Genomic DNA, 20,329 nt, shown 5'->3' on the forward strand with positions numbered 1-20,329 from the left:
GGGTAAGCAGCTGGTAAACGGAAGTGACGACACACCCCTTCAGCCCTCATCCTGATGCTTCGCCGCTCCGCTGTGACGTGCTGCGGCGCGCAGAGTGACGTAGTCGGCGGGCCGATTTGAAATTGAGAGGAAGGAGTCGGCGCTGTTAACGGTAACGGCTGGGCTGTTGGGACGGGTCTCTTCGTGGCGCGGGACTTCCCTGCCGAGCGGGGCGAGCGGCAGCCATTCCCCGACACACACACACACACCCCCACCCCCCGCCATTCCCCCCGGTCCGGGGCTGGCGCCTGCGAGGCGGGCGGCGGGCACCGCCCGGCCGGCCCCGGGGAACCCTGGGCCTCCCACCGGGGGAAAGCCGGTGCTGCAAGGGGGCCGGGCCCGGCGGCGGTGGGGAGCGTCGGGCTGTTGGTGCTGGCGTGTAAACGCCGCTGGCTTCCCTGTTTGCCTTTGGCACGGTGTAAACGCGCTGTTAATTCAAGTGGATGTAGCTGTGGCCGGTTCTGCCGCGCCCCTGACTTTTTTTTTCCTGCTAGCATGTTGTCTCTAGTAAACTCTGCTCTCAAACTAGTCACTTGGTATGTTTGCGAAAAAAATTTTTCCGTCTACCGTGGATCTCTGGAATAGTAATGGGAGAATGCAGCTTCTTCCAGAGGGAAAATGAGGTCGTGGATAGTCTGCCCTATGAAGTGGGCGGAAGCTAAACTTCTGCAACGGTTTGGGAGAAGTGCAGCTAGAAGTGTAATCGTGAAACACAATTTATATCGATAATGTGTTTTGGTGATGCTTGTAACAAAGGATTCAAACGATACAAAACAATAATGTTTTTGATGAGTTATAGTCCAGTCATTTGGGCACATCCCAAAAATAAAACAGATTATCTGTAGAGGGTAAAAGTTGGCATTTTTTGCAGAGTTAATGCCATTTAACTCAAAATCCCACTTAATACCACTGTGGGGAATATTCAATATTTTCAGGTGGGTTTATATTTTGTATGTGTAGTCTGAACATAGCCATAATATTACTTCAGAATAGTCTTTCCAGTTATTCTTCTATGGTTCTGTGAGGTCATTTGCAAAATCAATAACCAGGCTCAGAATTAGCAGCTAAGGAACAGAGGGATGATTGAAGTGCTAGAAACAGTAGTCATGTTAGTGTGGCCTTCCTCCCAGCTGATTGGACTGAAAGACTTCTTAAGCTGTTTTGCATTTGGAACCTGTAGGATAGAAATGACCAGGTATAAATAATAGGTTTGGAATAAGCACTGGTACTTTCATCAATAAGATAGTTAATTTGAAAGTCTGTGGCTACTGCTATATAGTTCTGGAGTCTGACATACACCATTTTCTATTAATTTTGGGGGTTTAAGATAACCCAATATTTCTGTAAACTGTCTGTCACACTGGTTGGTCCAAGGGGCAGTTCTACTTGCTTATTCTGACCCCTCAGAAAAGTCGTTGTGGTGTTTAAAAAAAGCAAATACTCTTAGGTCTTTGATTTTCCAATACTGACAGATTGTGATTTACAGTATAGTCACAATGAGGCGAAGCTCGAGTATTGCCGGAAGCAGCGGTCGGCAATCTATGATGGCACTGAGAGTGCAGGACAACAACAAAATGGGTCTTCAAACACCTCAGATGTAAGTGTTGCCGATCATCTTGCTAAGAATAGGTGTATAAAAAACTAACTCAGAAGAGATTTACTGTAGTGTGTTTGAGTGTGTGAGTAGCAACTGAAAAACAAAATTGGAAGCAGCAAGAAGAAAACTTGCTGCAGCCAAGGATATTTGCAGAAGAGCATCAGTTCTGAAAAAAACTTACTTTAAACTATTTGTTTACTCGTGACACATTTCAGATTGTAACACTTCTCACATGTTTCTTAGGAGGTGGCTGAATGCATATATGTATAAAATGTATACTTATAAATCTTGCAGGAGTAGTTTTGATAATGGACAAATAATGCATTAAAAACATTGACTTTTCTAAGATGGTGCAATGCTGAAGATGCGTAAGCTTATATACATGTGTTATAGATTTCTTACATGAACAAAAGACGAAATGGTAGAAATACATCATTTAAATGCTTGTCCCTATCCTTTAGGAAAGACAGAGGTACGTTTGGGAAGCTGAGCATGAGCAAACCTACACCTGGAACTTCAGAAAGAAAAGTCAGCTTTTTTGGGAAGAGGTATTGATAGCTTCAGATCTCTGTACTGTAAATTAAAACAATAACAGTCCCACATTGTTTTGTCATTTTTCTCTCTGGACAGATTTTCATTATAGGAAATAACAGATCTAAGCCCAGCAGACCTTCAGGTCTCCCTTCCTCCACTCTTTGATCACTGAACATTAATGCTGTGGAGTAGGAATTGCTTTGAGAGCTGTTCTGTCTCTTGGGAATGATATGTACTGCAGACCTTAAGAGCTTCTCATATGTTTGCCTGTGTAAGGAAGAACAATATCTCCAGTACACTCTGCCTTAGTTTTGTCTTCTAAAATGCAAACCTTCCAAAATTTTATTATTTTTAAGCTTAGTTCATGGCTTTTTGTGTTCTGATGGCTTGCAGATATCATCTTTCATAGGACCCTGCTGTTGCAGGGATCTATGCCTTTTAAATATTCCTTAAGTATTTAGTCTTTATTCTCAATCACCTACATAATTTTGTTTCTTCATCCTTGGGGTGTTTTTCTGCTCTATAAAACTTCATTTCTTTCAATAAACTGAAGGAAATATGCATCTAGGATGCATCTGTTGTATGCGTGCATCATGGCTTCCAGGCTGGTGTTATTTTTCCAATCATCCTAGATAAAGAGAAACCTTGAGGTATCCCTTGGCATAACAAATGCACAAGAAACATGAAAATAGCAATTGTACTGATTTAAACATTAAAAGAGTTCTTCTTTATCTGTATTGTGACAAGAACTGTATTTCTTTCTTGTTCTCAGAACTAGTGGGGCTGGAGGTTCACGCAACAGTCAGTATGGTGTGTTTGGTACAGAAAAGATCAAGGATCCCAGGCCGCTTCATGACAAGGCATTCATCCAACAATGTATCAAGCAGCTTTGTGAGGTAACTTATTAACTTATTCTAAATGTACGTTATTAGGCATAAAAGATACTAATAAAAATATTTATTTTTCACAGTTTCAACTTTAGATCTTATTTAGTGACTAATATGCCATGCTTCTTTTTCTCAGTTTCTTGTTGAGAATGGTTACGCCCATAACGTTTCCATGAAATCACTACAGTCTCCATCAGTTAAGGACTTCTTAAAAATCTTCACTTTTATCTATGGATTTCTCTGCCCTTCATACGAACTGCCTGACTCAAAATTTGAAGAGGAAATTCCCAGAGTTTTTAAAGAGCTTGGGTAAGATCATTATTGTTAGTCTGTTGTGCTAAATAGATATGATACAGCTAGAAATTTAAAAGCTAAGAACGCTGCATGATAGCTGGGGAGAACAGATAGGCTTCTTTATTCAGGTGAGACTCAAACTACAATGTTGTGATTACTTTGTTTCACTTCTGTTTAAGTTTACTCTGATCCTCAGACTCTACTATACATTTTATATTTGAACTTGAGAGCTATAGGCTCTTGGAAGCTTACTTCGTAATGTAAAATCTAATTAATCATCTTTTTGTATTAAACTTTGAAAGACAGACGCATTGGTTTTTGACAGACTTTTCTGGTTCATTCTGTTAAAATCCAAGAACTAAAAAACAATTTCAGAATGTTGGATCCAGTTAATTTAGTCAAAAATAATTTTAGCTGCAGTTTCTCCCACCCTGCTTTCAAAGCAGGGGGTGGAAATAACAAAAACAACTGCTGAGGTGAAAAAAAAAAAACACTAAGTAGCTCAGTATTTTATTTCTAATCTTGTTCAGTAAGTGTTTGAAATCATGAATGTGCCAACACTTTCCAAGAAAGAAAATCCTCTGCCTGTTGATGAATGTGAATTTTCAGTCTCATTAAAAAAAAAACAAAAAAGTGAAGTGTATTTTACTTCTGTAGATTTGAGGCCACGATTGTGTCAAAGCACCAGGGCTCCTTAGGTGTTAGGTACAAGTTTGTTCTGTTCACTTCTCAGTATTTTAATAACATTTTGTTTTAATCTATAACATTTGAAACTGGTGTCCTACCTGAAATGTTGAAAAGGCAGTTGCTCTCAAGAGGCTTTATTCTGCTGCACCAAGAGTGTAATCCTGGATAAAAAGACTTATTTTGAGAACTCACTTTAAGTTGTCATTTGAGAGTTATAAAATGGACCTAAATAATTAATTTTAAAAAAATTCTTAGGCTGAATGTCTCATGAGCACTTATTTAGAACCATCATAGCTTCTTGTCCTATGTTCTTAAAATCACTTTGAGCAGCTGAAAGTCTAAAGATAGAATAAAATCTGCACTTCAGTGTTCCTTGACTTGTAGAAGACTTTGAGAGGGTGTCTGTAATCAGCAGCGTAGCTTTTGTGTGCTCCATATTTATAGGTAATATTAATATTTTGATATGCAGCTGTTCCTAAAATCTTTTCTGTGATCGAACATTACTCATGCCTGTAGGGCACCCACTCCTTTTTCCTTAGAACCGCAGTGCCCATCTCTCCTCCCATAGCAGTTTCAGGAGAAAGACAAATCTGGCTTCTACCAAGACAACATACTAAGCTGAATAGGAAGGGGCTAAGGATTGTATGAAGGAATAGCTTACACTTTTTTGTATGAGGCTTTAATTGTTCCTATTCTTTGGATACGCAAAAAAAGTCTATTTCTTCAATCACTTCTTCAATAGCTAGCCAGTTGAGGGAGGTGACTGTCCCACTTCACACTGCACTGGTGCGGCCTCACCTCAAGTATTGTGTGTAGTTTTGGGCATCTCAAAATAAGAAGGGCATCAAACTATTAGAGTGTGTCCAGAGGAGGGCAATCAAGATGGTGAAAGGTCTCAAGAGCAAGAATTCTGAGGAGCAGCTGAGGTAACTTGGTTTCTTCAGCTTGGAGAAGAGAAGGCTGAGGGGTGCCCTCATCGCAGTCGCTGCCACCCTTGAGGAAGGCATAGGAGAGGGAGGTGCTGAAATAGGCTCTCTGGTGACCAGCGATAGGGCACGGGGAAATGGAATGAAACTGCATTAGTGGAAGATCATACTGGGCATTAGAAAAAGGTTCTTCACTGAGAGGGTGGTCCGGCACTGGATAATAGGCTCCCCAGGGAAGCGGTCACAGCATCAAGCCTGTCAGAGTTCGAGTGTCTGGATGATGCTCTTAGTCATATGTTTAGTTTTAGGTAGTCCTGTGAGGATCAGGGAGCTGGACCTCATGATCCTTATGGGTCCCTTCCAAATCGAGATATTCTGTGATTCTATGAATCACAAAATGAGAAACCCATGATAAGCTGAGTTCTTACAGCACTATTTTATTCAATTATCTTCCTTCAATGTACAGTATAAAGTACAATTGAGTTTGTTCTTCCTTCTGTGCCTTGATATGCATGTAAAAGCGTGCTGTTCCATTTTCATCACTGTTTGCCACAACTATGAAAAATGTATTTTCTTTTGCCTTGTAGGTACCCCTTTCCTTTGTCAAAAAGCTCCATGTACACAGTGGGAGCACCACACACCTGGCCTCAGATCGTGACAGCTTTGGTTTGGTTAATTGATTGCGTCAAGGTAGCATTTGTCTTCTTTAAGCCAAATATTTCCACTTTTCAGGCTGGAATGTTAGTTTCAATACAGACCTCCTAAATGCTTTCTAAAAATCTCTGTTTAGCATTTATGTAAAGAAAAAGGTAGGTGTTCTCACCTACCTAGGCTAAGGCTACCTAGCTAAGGCTAGCCCTTAGCCTTACCTTTAGTAACTTCTAAACTGAATTTTTAATGGTTTGTTTTTGTTTTTTTTACCGTGTGCACTGGATAAATTTGTGCGTGAGAAGGGGGGAAAATTACTTATACATAAAAATGTGAAAAGTTAATGGTTATAATCGTGTATCTCCAGTGCAGATCTTGTGACATCTGCCATCTTGTCCTAAATCTGAAGTCTAAGGATGGAATTTTCAGTAGCAATTATTCAAGTGTCCTGTCATTGATGTATAGGGTGGGAGGTTTTTGTTTTGTTGTTTTATTTTTTTTAAGTAGTGGCAACTCTCTGTTGCAGCCAGCTCAGGTCTGAGCAAAATTTGGAATCTGTGACAGAAGTTCACCACTGCTGAATTGGACACACATGAAAATCCCAACCTTTATGCTGAAAAGACACATTTGCTTTAGCAAGGCAATTTGGCAGTGGTGAATGAAGGCATTCCTCTTCATGTGCTTTTAGTTAACTAAACCACAGGCTCATTACCCTGATGTGCTGCTTCAGAATGTGACCAATCACCATTACACGCTGCTTGCTGAAATCCTAATCCAGTGTTACTCTGCTTCTTATGAACTTCCAACTAATATGAAAACTAATGGGGATTTTCGCACTTGCTCTTTGTATGTACACCTGTGCCTTTCAGTTGTATGCTGCCATGAGGGAAAATGCACCATTATTTGACGATGGACAGAGCTGGGGAGGAGAGACGGATGATGGGATTGTACATAATAAGGTACCATAAAAAGTAAAGGATTATTAGAATTGTATATGCTGTAACAACACAATTTAAATACGACACAGCCATTTTAACTTTATTTATACATTCTGTTCAGTTTTACATTCACAGAGTTCTCTAGGAAGTATAGTAGCATTACACAAAAAGCCTGATCCACTAGTTTCCTGAGCAGGCATCACGGCCAGTCTGTTGGTGAAGACTGGGTATTAAATTAAAATACCTTATTCTCTGAGTTGCTACTGTTTCTATTCTCTTTGTGGAGAAAGGGAATCATTATTCTGTTTGTTTATTGCCTTAGTAGGGTCTCAGATATATTTCTCTTTTGCACTTGAGTCTTCTAAGGTTAACAGCATTACAGTGTAAAGACAGTGACTTAATTATATATGTAGTGGCTCCTGCCAATATTTACTCAGTTTACCATTTAAAAGTTGGTTGTTCTGTTTAATTTCCAAGCCACAAACTAGGGTGGCAATGTAATTAAGGCACTTAAAAATCCAGCAGCTTGCTTTCTTTCTAATTTATCATAAATTAGTAGTACTATTCAGACTTAACTCAGTGTTAACACACAGCAGATGTTTGGAAGGGGTTGTATGATGTGCCAGTACATTTAATTAAAAAATTGCAGATATCAAATTAAATCAGTATTTTGAACTACAGTTACAAAACTGACAGTTGACAAGTAAAAATGGTTTTAAGCTAAATGTGTGCTTATACATTAATACATACGCATATATGTTGAAACAAAATTTGCAGTACGGACATAATTGCTTCTGCAAGATCTGTAATTTAAAGTTTCCAGTAAATTCTTTCTGGGTACCCTCTCTTTAATTCTAGATCCCTTTTCTGACATCTGCATAGCTGAACTATAGTGGTCACGTTTACTGAAGAGGTCTGTTAAACAGACCTACAGTTTCCATAAACTAGCCTGAGAGGATCATATGCTACAGGGTTGGGGAAGAGTGGCTGGGGAGCTGCCCAGCAGAGAAGGACCTGGGGGTGTTGGTTGACAGTCGCCTGAACATGAGCCAGCAGTGTGCCCAGGTGGCCAAGAAGGCCAACAGCATCCTGGCTTGTATCAGGAACAGTGTGGCCAGCAGGAATAGGGAAGTGATCGTGCCCCTGTACTCGGCACTGGTGAGGCCACACATTGAATACTGTGTTCAGTCTGGGGCCCCTCACTACAAGGACATCCAGGTGCTGGAGTGTGTCCAGAGAAGGGCAATGAGGCTGATGAAGGGTCTAGAGCGCAAGAGGAGTGGCTGAGGGAACTGGGGTTGTTTAGCCTGGAGAAGAGGAGCCTGACAGGAGACCTTCTTGCTCTCTACAACTACCTGAAAGGTGGTTGTAGTGAGGCGGGGGTCAGACTCTTCTCCCAAATAACAAGCGATAGGACGAGAGGAAATGGCCTCAAGTTGTGCCAGGGGAGGCTTAGATAGGATAACAGGAAAAAGCTTTTCTCTGGAGGGGTTGTCAAGCATTGGAACAGGCTGCCCAGAGAGGTAGTAGAGTCACTATCCCTGGAGGTATTTAAAAGACATGTTGTTCTTAGACACATGGTCTAATGGTGGACTTGGCAGTGTTAGGTTTGTAGTTGGACTTGATGGTCATAAAGGTCTTTTCCAAACTAGATGATTCCATACATTTCAAGATAACTTCTTAAATGTTATATCTACTATTCTTGTTAGGTATGCTGGAAGGGTGTATCAAGTATTTCAGTCCTTTCTTAATGTGAATTCTAGATGTCTCCTTCTGCCTGGATATAATCTGTTGATATTCTGTGTTTAAAAGGAGCAAAAAAAGTTGATTTTTACAGAAATGCAGTCAAACCAATGAAAGACCTTTTTGGTGTCTAATTCCATTGTTTGAGTAGATTTAGACTATCTAGATATTTTACAGCCCTTTGAATTATTGAAATGAAAACTTAAATTTTTTTCAGCTTTTCCTGGACTACTCTGTGAAGTGCTATGAGCAATTCATGAAAGGGAGAGATACTTTTGAAGAATTGGATGCAGAAGTGCAGTCAAAATTAAGTAAGTTTTCATGTTTTAATCGAGTATTTAATTGTGTTACTGGTTTCTTTCCTCCTAGCATTGGTTTTGCTCAGCTTACAATTAAAAGTGGTCTGAGGTAGGGGAACCTGAAATTCCCAAGTACCTCGCAATTACTTTGACTTAATTCTCTTCTCTTTATGCATTGTTACTAGTACGGACAGATGGGTCATGCTCTGCTGCCAGCTTACCTGTGTAACCCTATTGTTTTCAATGGCTTTGTGACAGAAAAAGCAGTATACTGTTTTTCAGATGCAAATTCCATCTATGTAGATGACTCTTTTTCTGTTTGACAGAGTTAACAATTAAAAAAAAAAAATATTACCAGAGAATGCACATCTGGCAAGTAATGAAGTTCAGCTTCTAAAAGCTCTGAAAACAGTCTGCAAGAGTTCCAAACTCTGTTGTGAAGGTTCCCATATATGCATGAATCTGTGTTTGTGTTTGGGGACATGGAAAATCATTAATTTTTTTGACTCATTCAATTCATCACCTACAGAAATACAAACAGAATATGAGAACAAGGAGGAAAAATAGTTCTTGCTTTCTATGTCCTCCTATGAAAAGCCAGATTAAGGATACTTCTGTTGCAGGCTGGAGCCGTCAGTTGGAGAGGAAACATAACCTACCAGACTTACTAGATGTTAGTAGGAAAAAGTAGTCATGTCGATGTTTGGCAAAGGCTGAGGGAAGTAGGGGAAAAGATGTCTCAAGAGGCAAGGAAGTATGTGCATGAGGAAGGAGGAGTATACAGACCAGCCTACCTTGTGAAGCTGGAACAGATGAAAGTTATCTAACAACCACTATCCTGTAATGTGGGCTGTATGAGAGTTTGGAAACTGACCTCACAGGAGTGATTTTTGAGCTCTCTTATGACATGGGGACTGAAAAACTATTTTCTTTTCCTGTTTGTTTTGGGTTTTGCCTATTTGCTTTGTAATGAAAGGTTTTCTTGATTGTTTGTTGGTTGTTTTGTGGGTTTTTTTGTTTTGTTTTTTTTATTTAAAGTAATTGTCCAGATAATGGGTATTTACTGTGCTGAAGGTAAAGCACAGATATTCAGATTAGGTGATGCTATTCAGTGAGATTAATTTGTAACCACCCCTGCTCCTTTCTTTTTCCCTCAGAGGATTTATTTAATATAGATGAATTCCAGATAGAAGGTTTAGTAGCTGACAACAAAAGACTTAATGAAGAGATTGCGAGACTAGAAAAAGAAAAGGAAAGCGAGCCGGTTAGTAAACTGTGTCTATGCTTCTTTATACAGTGGAATTGAATTTTATGTTATTGACCATTATTGCCGTTATTAAACAAAGATGCTGATTATACATTACAACGAATGGAAAATCATTTTCGGTACTCTGCAGGATTTTAATTAGGCGAGGTTATTACAGACTCTATACCATTATAGTACAAGGCATTTCCTGTGGAGTCTTCAGTCACTATTTGTTTGATATTGTACTGATATTTTCAGGTAATGAGATCTTGCTTTGGTTGAAATAATAATAAAATACTTGAATAACTTTTTTTTTCTGAACTTCAACATTATCTCTTCCAAAAATGTTGTTATGAGGAGTTTTTAAGGGATGAGAGAATGGGATTCAGTGGTAACAATATATTATAGGGAAAATATTTTGTTTGAAAAGATGGATTCTGCTTTTAATACATCATGAGCTTAAAACTGGTTTAGTGGCGGTGCAGCTGGCAAATTGAGACTCCTGCCTACTGTGCAAGATGTGTTGCTTTTATTACCTGCTATCCTTGCCCTTAGTTTTATCTGCCTTTGTGTATTATTATACTTAAGTTATGAATTATCTGTAGGAAGAACTTTCTTAATGCAATGCCTAATGCAAATCAAAGACTAAATGCTGAAATGAAAGAATTAAGGTACAAACCATCTTTTCAGTCTTTCTTATTATTTTAAAGATGCTTAACTTGATTCAGCTGAACCACAGAGATATAAAAAAAGTTATTGAAGTTCTTTAATTTTATATTTATACTGTTGAACAATTACTCTATTGTCTTGTCTGGAATGTAAGATAATTATTTTAGATTAATATAATAGCAGTTGTTCTTTCCATCTGTTTACTAGGATCGTAGAGTAACACTTCGAAACCTGAAATCGTCTCTTCAAGCAGATGTCCAGAAATACCAGGCTTATTTGGCTAATCTGGAATCTCATGTAGCCATCCTTGATCAAAAACTGGAAGGTGTTAAGGAGGAAGTTGAGACAGTGGGTAAGAAGGTCTCGGTCACAATTGGGATAGTGAAGCTAAAAGTAGGCTTAAAATAATTGTAGTTCTCAGATTCGGGACAGAGACAGACACTTAATATATGATGATGCTATAAATAATTTTCCAAAATGGATTGCTAATAGAGATTTTTTGGCTCATAGCTGCTTGTACAGTAGAGTAATGAAATACAGACATTATTTACTCAAAAAAACACAGATATTAGGCTTAACTATATAGGCTGGTATTTTACATCAATTTCACAAATGTTTTGTGGACTTAGAAATGGAAGTAGAAGCAATGAAGCAGGAGAATGCCCGGCTCCAGCATATCTTTGATAACCAAAAGTACTCAGTTGCGGACATTGAGAGAATAAATCATGAGAGAAATGAGTTGCAGCAAACCATTAACAAGCTGACTAAGGAAGTGGAAGCAGAAGAACATCAGCTGTGGAATGAAGAGCTAAAATATGCTAGGAATAAAGAGGCGGTATGTGAAAACCCTACTACACTGAGGGGTGACTATCTGTTTTCATCATGCAAGCTTAAACTTCAGACATTGACTCTTGTTAACTTCTTTCATAAACAATCTAACAGCATAGATATGACTTAACAGGCTAAAGTGACAAGAACAGCTTATGTTTATAATCTATCTGAAAAACGTTTCTTCTTTTTTCCCTTTTTCTGTTTTGAACATAATGGAAATATATTCTTTTCATATTTTTTTTTCTATACCATAAGGAACATAGCTAAAATATGCACCACTGTCAGCTCTCACTGTTACAGCCTCAAGTGCTTTGATAACATTAGCTTGAAATTGCTTTGATAACACAAGCAACTTCAGGCTACTGTTAAGATTTCATAGTAAGGAAGTAATGCAAAACCAGTGCTTTGGATCAATATCTGCATGCATTTAGGGCCAGATTGGTCCCTTATGTGGAAGTTCTGATAGGCTTTAAGGGCCAAATTCAGTCCCCTCAAACAGAAGGAAAAGATGTGGTCCTGTAAGTGGTGGGACTTAAAAGCTTCTGCTTTGCTAGATGGAGAACAAAAAAAAAATTTCAAATATGTTTTGCATTTGGCAGGGTTATGCTTTATCAAGCACTTGGTATTACCTTAAATTACCCATACTGTGCAAGTATGAAGCATATAAAAACTGGAAAAAAATACTTACATTGTTTGGTGTTTGCATGCAAATGGCACTCATTAATCAGAACATAAAGCATTTAATAAGCTTTAACTGGAGGAATGCTCCAGTTAAAGTATGTTATTAGGATGTGTGCCTATGTGGCATTTCCTGTAAAAACCTATGAGAGAAGGCATATCAACATGATGACTGATCATTGTTTTAGTTATTTGTATTATTTCCAAGCATGTTTTTCATTCCCTATCAACCAATCCTCAAAAATTTGGAGCGGGAAAAAACATGGCAAATGAGTAGGGAAAACTACGGGTGAAACCGTTCAGTCTCACCCATACACACTGAGAAACCTTGCAGATCAAACCCTCAAAGAATCATAAAACAGCACTTAATCCAAACAGTGCAAACTGCTGGACTGTCAATACATGCAGCTCTTGCATACTGCGGCATGACAGGGAATCATGTTTGTACAGAGCAACTCAGAAACTTGTTTGAAGTACTATATGAATACTTTTTGCAAAGCTTCCGTTTGTATTTCTTCTATGAGTTTTGCCCTTTTCTCCCTGAACAGATCGAAATGCAACTGGCAGAGTATCATAAACTGGCTCGGAAGCTGAAATTAATTCCAGTAAGTGCTGAGAATTCCAAAGGCCATGACTTTGAGATTCAGTTTAATCCTGAGGCAGGACCAAATTGCCTAGTCAAATACAGAACTCAGATCAAGGTAAGCAGAGTCGACACTGAATGTTTCTGTTACCACTCATGGAAAAAAAATGCGCTTCTTTGGAAATGTTGGAAAGGTCTCTCTTAACCTCTCCATGAAACTTCAGTGAAATGCTTGTGTGACGCGTTACCATAATTACATCATAGTATAGGAAGGAAATTTGGTATTGGAGGGTACAGCAGCCTAAATAAAAACGGGAGAGGGAAAAGACATACTGGGACATATCTTAGTTCAAACTAACAATTTGCATTAGCCAGATCTTCTTGTATGTGTATTACAGGCTCCCCTTATGGAGATCATAAACCAGACTGAGGAAGAAATTAGGAAAGCTACTCAGAGGAAAATGACTTTGGAAGATACTTTGGAACAGGTGTGTTGGTTAATGAAGATTAGGACTAAGATACCATAATGTTATCTGCTGGTCTCATTTATCCTTTTGCATGGCTGAAGTGTGGTGTGGTGGGTTGTTTAGGCTGGTTTTGTTGGGGGCTTTTTTGGGTTGGGTTTTTTTGGGGGGTAGGGAGGAAAGCTGTGAGAAGGTTGCTTTAATTATAATGGAATGTAAAAGCTTTTGTGATAATTAGGGTCGTCTTCTGTTGGTTGAAATAATGTGTATTCCCTGCATTGAAGATTATGCAGCTTATATATTTGACCATAAACATTGGAAAGATTTGTTCTTAATAAGTTGCCCATTCCAGTCTGTTGTGTGGCTTATCATGACTGACAAGTTGGTCATCAGGAAGATTTATAGCAATATTGGGTTCAGGAAGGATTGGAAGAGGAGAATTTTATTTCCACATTCTTCCTCTACCTCACTTTTTACTGCTGAGCACAACAGTATACAGTATGGAATATCCTTTTGCCCAGTTTTGGTCAGCTGTCCTGGCTATCTGCGTTCCCAACCTCTTGCCTGCCCCTACCCTAATCACTGAGGGGCTGTGAGAGGGAGATAAAGCCCTGATGCTGTGCAAGTGCTATTCAGCAGTAGCCAAAATATTAGTGTGTTGCCAATGCTGTTTTAACCACTTATCCAAAACAAAGCACGATACAGGCTGATATGAAGAAAGTTAATGCCACCCAGCCTGGCCCAGTTTAAATATTCCTGGGCTACCGTGTATTGTTTGTGATGGCATGGATTTATATGTTGGAAATCTTTTTAAATTATATTTTCTTGGTCATGTTTTCATTCTAGGTGAATGTAATGGTAGTAGACAAGAAAAGCAGTGTGAAAATGCTGAAAGAAGAAGCTGAAAAGCTGGATGATCTTTACCATCAGAAGCTTAAGGTAGAACCTCATCTAGGTTGATGACAATTTACCCTTAATGATATCCTTATCCTTAATGGTTGTATTTATACATAAGTTCTCAGTTTGCATTTTTGTTTGGACCTCTGCCCTTCCCTCCTTCCATTCCTCCTGCAGGATTCTCTCATTCTTCTCAGGCATGTTTGAGTGCTCCCTTAAGTGAGTCAGTTTTCACTTTCTCGTAAGACAATCTGGCATCATACTTTGGCAGATCCTGTAAATCATAAGCTACTACATCCAGTAATAAAAGCAGTGGCAATCATCTCCTGACCTCAGGGCATCTCAAAGCATGTGCTTGAAGGAGATTTTGGAGTCAACAGAATCTGCTTTGTCTATTCAATTTGTATGTAATAAATACTTAACGTTTTTAGTAAACATGTTTAATCACATTAAAAACTAAGGAAAACATTTGACTAAAAGCACATTAAATGTTTTAATGTTATAAAATTGTTGCTTCTTTGTTTCTCTTCTCCAGTGGGAGAGCAGTCCCTATCCTTTTCCTCACTTCTAGTTTAAGAACAAAACAGAGCCTCCTCAGTTAACAACTAAGTGGCTGTCTCAGTACCTCCCAACTTCTCTAACAGCATGGCTTTGGGGCTGTGGTGCCCAGGAGAAAAACGCTTTTTGAACTAAGCTAGTGTTTTAACATATCTGCTCTTTCAAAACCACACTGCTGTGCTATAACCACAAAACAGGGTTATTTTGTGGCTAATACCTGCTTAGATGGCTGAAGGCAATTCATTTAGTTTATTGTTTTTAAAAATGCCTGAAATTTTAGCTTTTGATCTATGCTGTTGCATATGCTTTTATTTTAAGATGAGCTCATAAAATACTCAGTTGCAACTGGATTGTTATAATAAGACATAGTCATGTAATTCCTTGTGTAATCTTTAAAATGCTATCCATAAGACTTCAGTATTAAAATTATTTTTGAAGGATGATGTTTCAGTAATTTACCAGAATTGCATGTTTATTTGATGGCAAAATTTAGTTTGGTTTTGTGCATTTAATTGTGCTAAGTATAGTGTCAACAGTGTCATTCTCCTTGGAGAGATGATTGCTTATATTTCGTATTCATCTTTCAGACACAGAAGAAAAAAACAATTTTCTTACTCCAAATGTAATTTTATTTTTTTACCCTAGATACAGTTATTCATTTTGTTCCATTTCTAAGCTTTGTAAAGTATGTAAATGACACTTTTTGAGATGATCTTTGAAGGGAAAATAGCTGCAACACAAACCTTGAAATATTAGAGAAGTTAAGGAAGGTTAGGCTGGTTTTGGGTGGAAGACAATACAGAAAATACTTGAAACTTAGGTTTGGGGGGTGTAATTTTTTATTTTTAGTTGCAAGTTTGGAGTTATCTGTGTGAATTCTGAATTCAAGTATTGGATGTAATCAGGCAATATAAAAGAAAAAAAATCCTAATTATTCCCAAGTTATGCTTCTTCCCGCCCCCCCCCCCCTTTCCTTGTTTACAGGAGGCAGAAAATGAAGAGGAAAAATGTGCAAATGAACTGGATTTGTTAGAGAAGCATAAACAGTTACTTGAGAGTGGTGTCAATGATGGTCTCAGTGAAGCCACAAATGAATTGCATGACCTTCAGCGACAGTAAGGCCCATAACTTCAAGTTGTTTGTGTGGTTTATTTTGTGTTTTATGTGTGTTAAGGATAAAGGCATTTTCTTGAATCCTAACATAAAATTCTTTGGTGAGCAGGTATCCATCTAGTATATTAATTTCACAAGTTCACAGTTGAAAGATGTTTCTCCTCAACACTCAATAATTTGTTAGAACATTTGTCTGCTGTATCAGAACTTCGGTTTTCCATGTAATTTTTTTCATATATATGGTTGTAGTAAGGAAATTAGTTTGTTTCCAAACTTATGTGACAACTACATTTTACGGCCTAAAGTCTGGAAAGACTATTCTGACTCTTTTCTGACTCTAACGTACTTTGTTTCTTACCCGTTAGCAAAATACAGTCCTTTTTCTTCTAAGTTGAATAATAATAACAAATCTGACTTCGTTCAAGTTAACACTAATTGAAAAAAAATATGGCTAAACATGAATATATATCAGATTTGGTGAAGTAATTGTTTTAGATGTCAGGAATTTTATAATTACAGATGTGACTCTGAGTGTCTTTTTAGATATCAAGTTGTAATGCAAACAACAACAGAAGAGAGCAGGAAAGCTGGTGATAACTTGAATCGTCTTTTAGAAGTGATTGCTACTCATGTAGTATCTGTAGAGGTAAGCTAAAACTTGATATTCAGAATTAAATCTTTCTAGAGATATTTGCAACTGCAGTTAAACACCTAGGAATTATTGCTCACTCTTTCCAAATAAGCGTCAGTTATTTAGGGCTGCTGCACTGGGTCTGTGGATTCTAGTATAATAAATGTGTTGACAAAACCTTTGGTATAATTAATCAGAATTTATCATTAAATTTCAGCAGTAACATCTGGTCAGGTAGAATCTGCTTCTGGTAGATGTCTTTCAGAGAAGTGTTTAACTGAAATCACTTAACCTGTGCAATGACTGCTTAAAATGCTTTAGCAGAACCAGTACAATAGAGACCATGATAGTTCTAATAAACTTTCTCTGAATCTTTCTAGAAATATCTTGATGAACAGAATGCAAAAATTGACAGAGACTATGAAGAATTCATGTCTGAGGATCTATTGTCATTCTTGACCAGAATTCTAGACAGTTATAAAAAGAAGGCTGAAAGTCTGTAATTACCGAAAAGGTGAAGATGAAAATTTTGTGTTTCTGAAGCTCTGGTATGGTGCCTTCAAAAAGGATGGGTAGTTCCTGTGTTTACAGTGAAACTGGTTACAAGTGTAAGGAAATGTTTATGAACTTCCTGTGTTTTATTACACTTCCTCCTTGCAGTATATTATACATGATTACAGACATCTGACAAGACAGCTGTGGAACTTAATTTCATTTTTTCTTCATAATCAAATCATTTGTGTTCTTCATGTTTTCATCAAATCATGTGCTCTTCTAGGAACATTAGTAAGACAAGAGTACAGTTAACCTGTTACCATAAGAAGCCAGAGTGGACTTAAAGATGGAACTGCAAGCGACAGCACAAATGCAGAGGGTATTGGCAACTTGAAATACTGCCACTTAAAAGTAGCTAGTGGTTTTTGTAAACTTGTGGGATTGCTAACCGAGGAGAGAGATACACTTTCCTTTCTGGAGTATAGTTTGTGCATTTTGTAATATATGTATGTATTTAGTGCACATGCATGACAGTACACATCCTTCCCCAAGCCTTTTAGTAGCACGACCAAATACAAATGTCTTTCAGTCTCCTGCTTGTTCATTTTTCTGTGAAACTGCCCAGAAGACCCCTCTTACATGAGTAAGATTTTTTTTTTACAAAAATCTCTTTGAAAAGATCAGTAGTAGTTATACAGTAGTGTTGTAAATAGTCTACAGAAAGAAAGTCAGTTTGAAAACAAAGTTCTAACTGCTCATAGTCCCAGACAAAACCTCACTGTACTACTTGAATATGTATACAAGAGGCAGCTCTAAGTAGGGCAACATATAAATTCTAGCAATACAGCTAATCAGTTTTAGATTTGGCTAATGTTGGATACATCAAAATGGTCTAAAATGAGTCTGCATTCTTCTGTTAGACCAGTAGGACAGACGTTATTTGATTTTTCTTCCTCAGGAAAGTAGCAGTAAAATTAGCATATGGAGAGCTCCAGTTCAAATACACTGAAGAAAAAGTAACACCATCTTTTGAACATGTACTTTTGTTCAGCGCTATGGAAGTAGCATCTTATCTACTTTGTATATACCTTTGTGTTTAAAAAAAAAAATCAGCATTTGTCTTGAATAATTTAGTTTATGGTGGTATTTCCTAATAAAAGTATTGGAGTATTTGAGTGTTTTCAAGAGTTCAGTAATAAATATCACTGATTCAAATATACAATGATAAAAACTTTGCAGTCTGTTCAAAAGTTTTTAGCAGCTGATAGCTAAATGAAATTGCTCCTTAATTCTATAATTAGACACAATATTTGAATGAAATGCAGGTCCCTAGGATATACATAACTTAACAAAACTTAACTTGGATCATCTGAACACAGACTGCAAATAAAAACTGAACTGTTTTTAATTCTATACTATTTTTGCAGAGCATATATAAAACTCAGTTGTCTGTAACATAGTGTCGTGGTTTAACCCCAGCCAGCCATGAAGCACCCAACAGCCACTCACTCGCTCACTACCTGCTGATAGGCTGGGGGAGAGAATTGGAAGAGTAAAAGTGATAAAACTCATGGGTTGAGATAAAGACAGTTTAATAGGTAAAGCAAAAGCTGTGCACGCAAGCAAAGCAAAACAAGGAATTCATTCGCTGCTTCCCATGGGCAGGCAGGTGTTCAGCCATCTCCAGGAAAGCAGGGCTCCATCACACATAACAGTTACCTGGGAAGACAAACGCTGTCACTCTGTCCCCCCTTCTTCCCTCAGCTTTATGTGCTGAGCATGACATCATATGCTATGGAATATCCCTCTGGTCAGTTGGGGTCAGCTGTCCCAGCTGTGCCCTCTCCCAGCTTCTTGTGCACCCCCAGCCCTCTCACTGGTGGGGTGGTATGAGAGGCAGAAAAGGCCTTGACTCTTTTAAGTGAGTGTGTAAGCCCTGTTTAGCAGTAACTAAAACATCCCTGTGTTATCAACACTGCTTCCAGCACAAATCCAAAACACAGCTCCATACTAGCTACTAGGAAGAAAATTAATTCTATCCCAGCCAACACAGTGTGTGACTCCTCTGGCTCAGGTACGAGTGTTTTGTTTCAGATATTTTGATAATGATAGCATTTTTTAAGCTTCTAACTTTCTGTTCTTTTGTTGTACTTCAGAAGTTTATTTTGACAGCTGTAAGTTTTCTGACAGGTGGGTAGTAGTTCTGCTTGTCCTTTTTCATTTTACCTTTACAAACTCTTACTACTTTTTTTATGTAACAGCCTAATCCTTACCAAATCTCAGTTCCTTGTTCTTAGAAGCTTTTTTCTTTTGTGATCTTTCTGATATTTTTGTTATCTAAAGCAATATTCTTCTAGTTAAGCAAAACTGTGAACTATACAGAATAATCATGTTCCTTTAAAATATGTGCTTATTTAGGGGTTATGCTCTCTCTTGGCTGCCTGACACCTGTTTGTCTCTGCTTCTATAGCTGTTCTTGTGTATGAGCATCTGCAGCTTCTTTGCTTTGTGGAGTAGTCAGTTAACTGAGTAAATGAAAGCAAAATAAATGTCATTTCCAAGGACTAATACTAAACCAATGGTAATGGGTTAAAAAATCAAGGTCACAATGACCTTCCTTCATGTACTGGCAAATGTAATATTTTGAAATTAAAGTAGTCTCAGTAATAAAAAGTCCACATTTGTAATGCTGGCAACATGTTTTTGTTACTGGGCTGAACTAAATTTTTGGCTTTTGTATGGATACAGTTGCCTCATTTATTGCTAGTGTATCTTTTGTACAGTTAATATGCCTTAAGTTTATGTATATTTACACTTAATAAAATTTCTTAAACCTGTTTCTCTGAAGGATAGACTCCTACTGCAAGTATAGAAACATGACATAAAAAGCACAATTAATTTGATTTTCCTGGAGTTAGGTAATTATCTTAGCAGCTGATACTAATTCCCTGACTATCCTTGCTGTTAAACATGCATTATGCAGAGGAAAAATAAATATAGAAGCATGCGCTTCCTATAAATTGCAAGGGAATAAAAATTGTCTTAACCTTTTTAAAAAATAGATGGCTTTTTAAAAACTCTAAGGAACAGAGGTCCAAGCTACTTTTACAACTGATTCATGTGCATAAGTACCCCTTCAGCATTAATCTCCCTGACCAACTTTTTGCTATCTTCAGCATTAAAGAACTATTTCCTTTACATGACCACTCTTCCATCTGATTATATTTTTGACCTAGTTATGAAAAAAATAACCCTTGATGCTGTAGAAGCATGGTAGAACTCTGTGTATAGCTTTGTTCTCTTCCCTGGAGCATGTAATTTTTCAAATTTTGTTGTCAGAAATTTGTATCGCTGTCAAGAACTGGGTAGTTCTTTTTGGAGTACTTCTTGAGTGCATCTTAGGAGCCTGATAAGGCTTTTTTAACTTTGTAGTGTCTATTCAGCTCACGTGTCCATTCAGCTTACTCAGACCCTTCTCATTGGTTTTGCCAATGTACAGTACTGCTTGCCTATGCAAGCCTTTAGTTCTAAGCTGGATAACAATATGTTGTCCTCTGTTGGTTCTGTAATAC

At 38.0% G+C, this 20,329-nt stretch overlaps 1 protein-coding gene across 1 annotated transcript; it reads left to right on the top strand.

Moving 5' to 3' along the window:
• The first annotated feature begins 30 nt into the window (after positions 1-30).
• On the top strand, positions 31-19,594 carry NDC80 (NDC80 kinetochore complex component). Its single transcript, XM_064442923.1, has 17 exons — positions 31-151; positions 1,526-1,636; positions 2,098-2,184; positions 2,943-3,066; positions 3,194-3,366; positions 5,552-5,654; positions 6,482-6,571; positions 8,511-8,604; positions 9,750-9,856; positions 10,715-10,859; positions 11,137-11,342; positions 12,565-12,717; positions 12,998-13,087; positions 13,910-14,002; positions 15,503-15,633; positions 16,175-16,277; positions 16,643-19,594. Exons 2-17 carry the CDS (start codon positions 1,536-1,538, stop codon positions 16,763-16,765), a joined length of 1,923 nt encoding a protein of 640 aa, XP_064298993.1. The 5' UTR covers positions 31-151; positions 1,526-1,535; the 3' UTR covers positions 16,766-19,594.
• Positions 19,595-20,329: the final 735 nt, after the last annotated feature.

This window comes from Phalacrocorax carbo, chromosome 2 (genome assembly GCF_963921805.1).
Source record: "Phalacrocorax carbo chromosome 2, bPhaCar2.1, whole genome shotgun sequence".
Taxonomy (NCBI): domain Eukaryota; kingdom Metazoa; phylum Chordata; class Aves; order Suliformes; family Phalacrocoracidae; genus Phalacrocorax; species Phalacrocorax carbo.

Bases quoted from the DNA above. Each gene is read 5' to 3' on its own strand.
- NDC80 (XM_064442923.1), top strand. From the start codon at position 1,536: ATGAGGCGAAGCTCGAGTATTGCCGGAAGCAGCGGTCGGCAATCTATG. The intron at 3,067-3,193 runs GTAACTTATTAA...TCTTTTTCTCAG, and splicing joins GTATCAAGCAGCTTTGTGAG to TTTCTTGTTGAGAATGGTTA. The intron at 16,278-16,642 runs GTAAGCTAAAAC...GAATCTTTCTAG, and splicing joins CTCATGTAGTATCTGTAGAG to AAATATCTTGATGAACAGAA.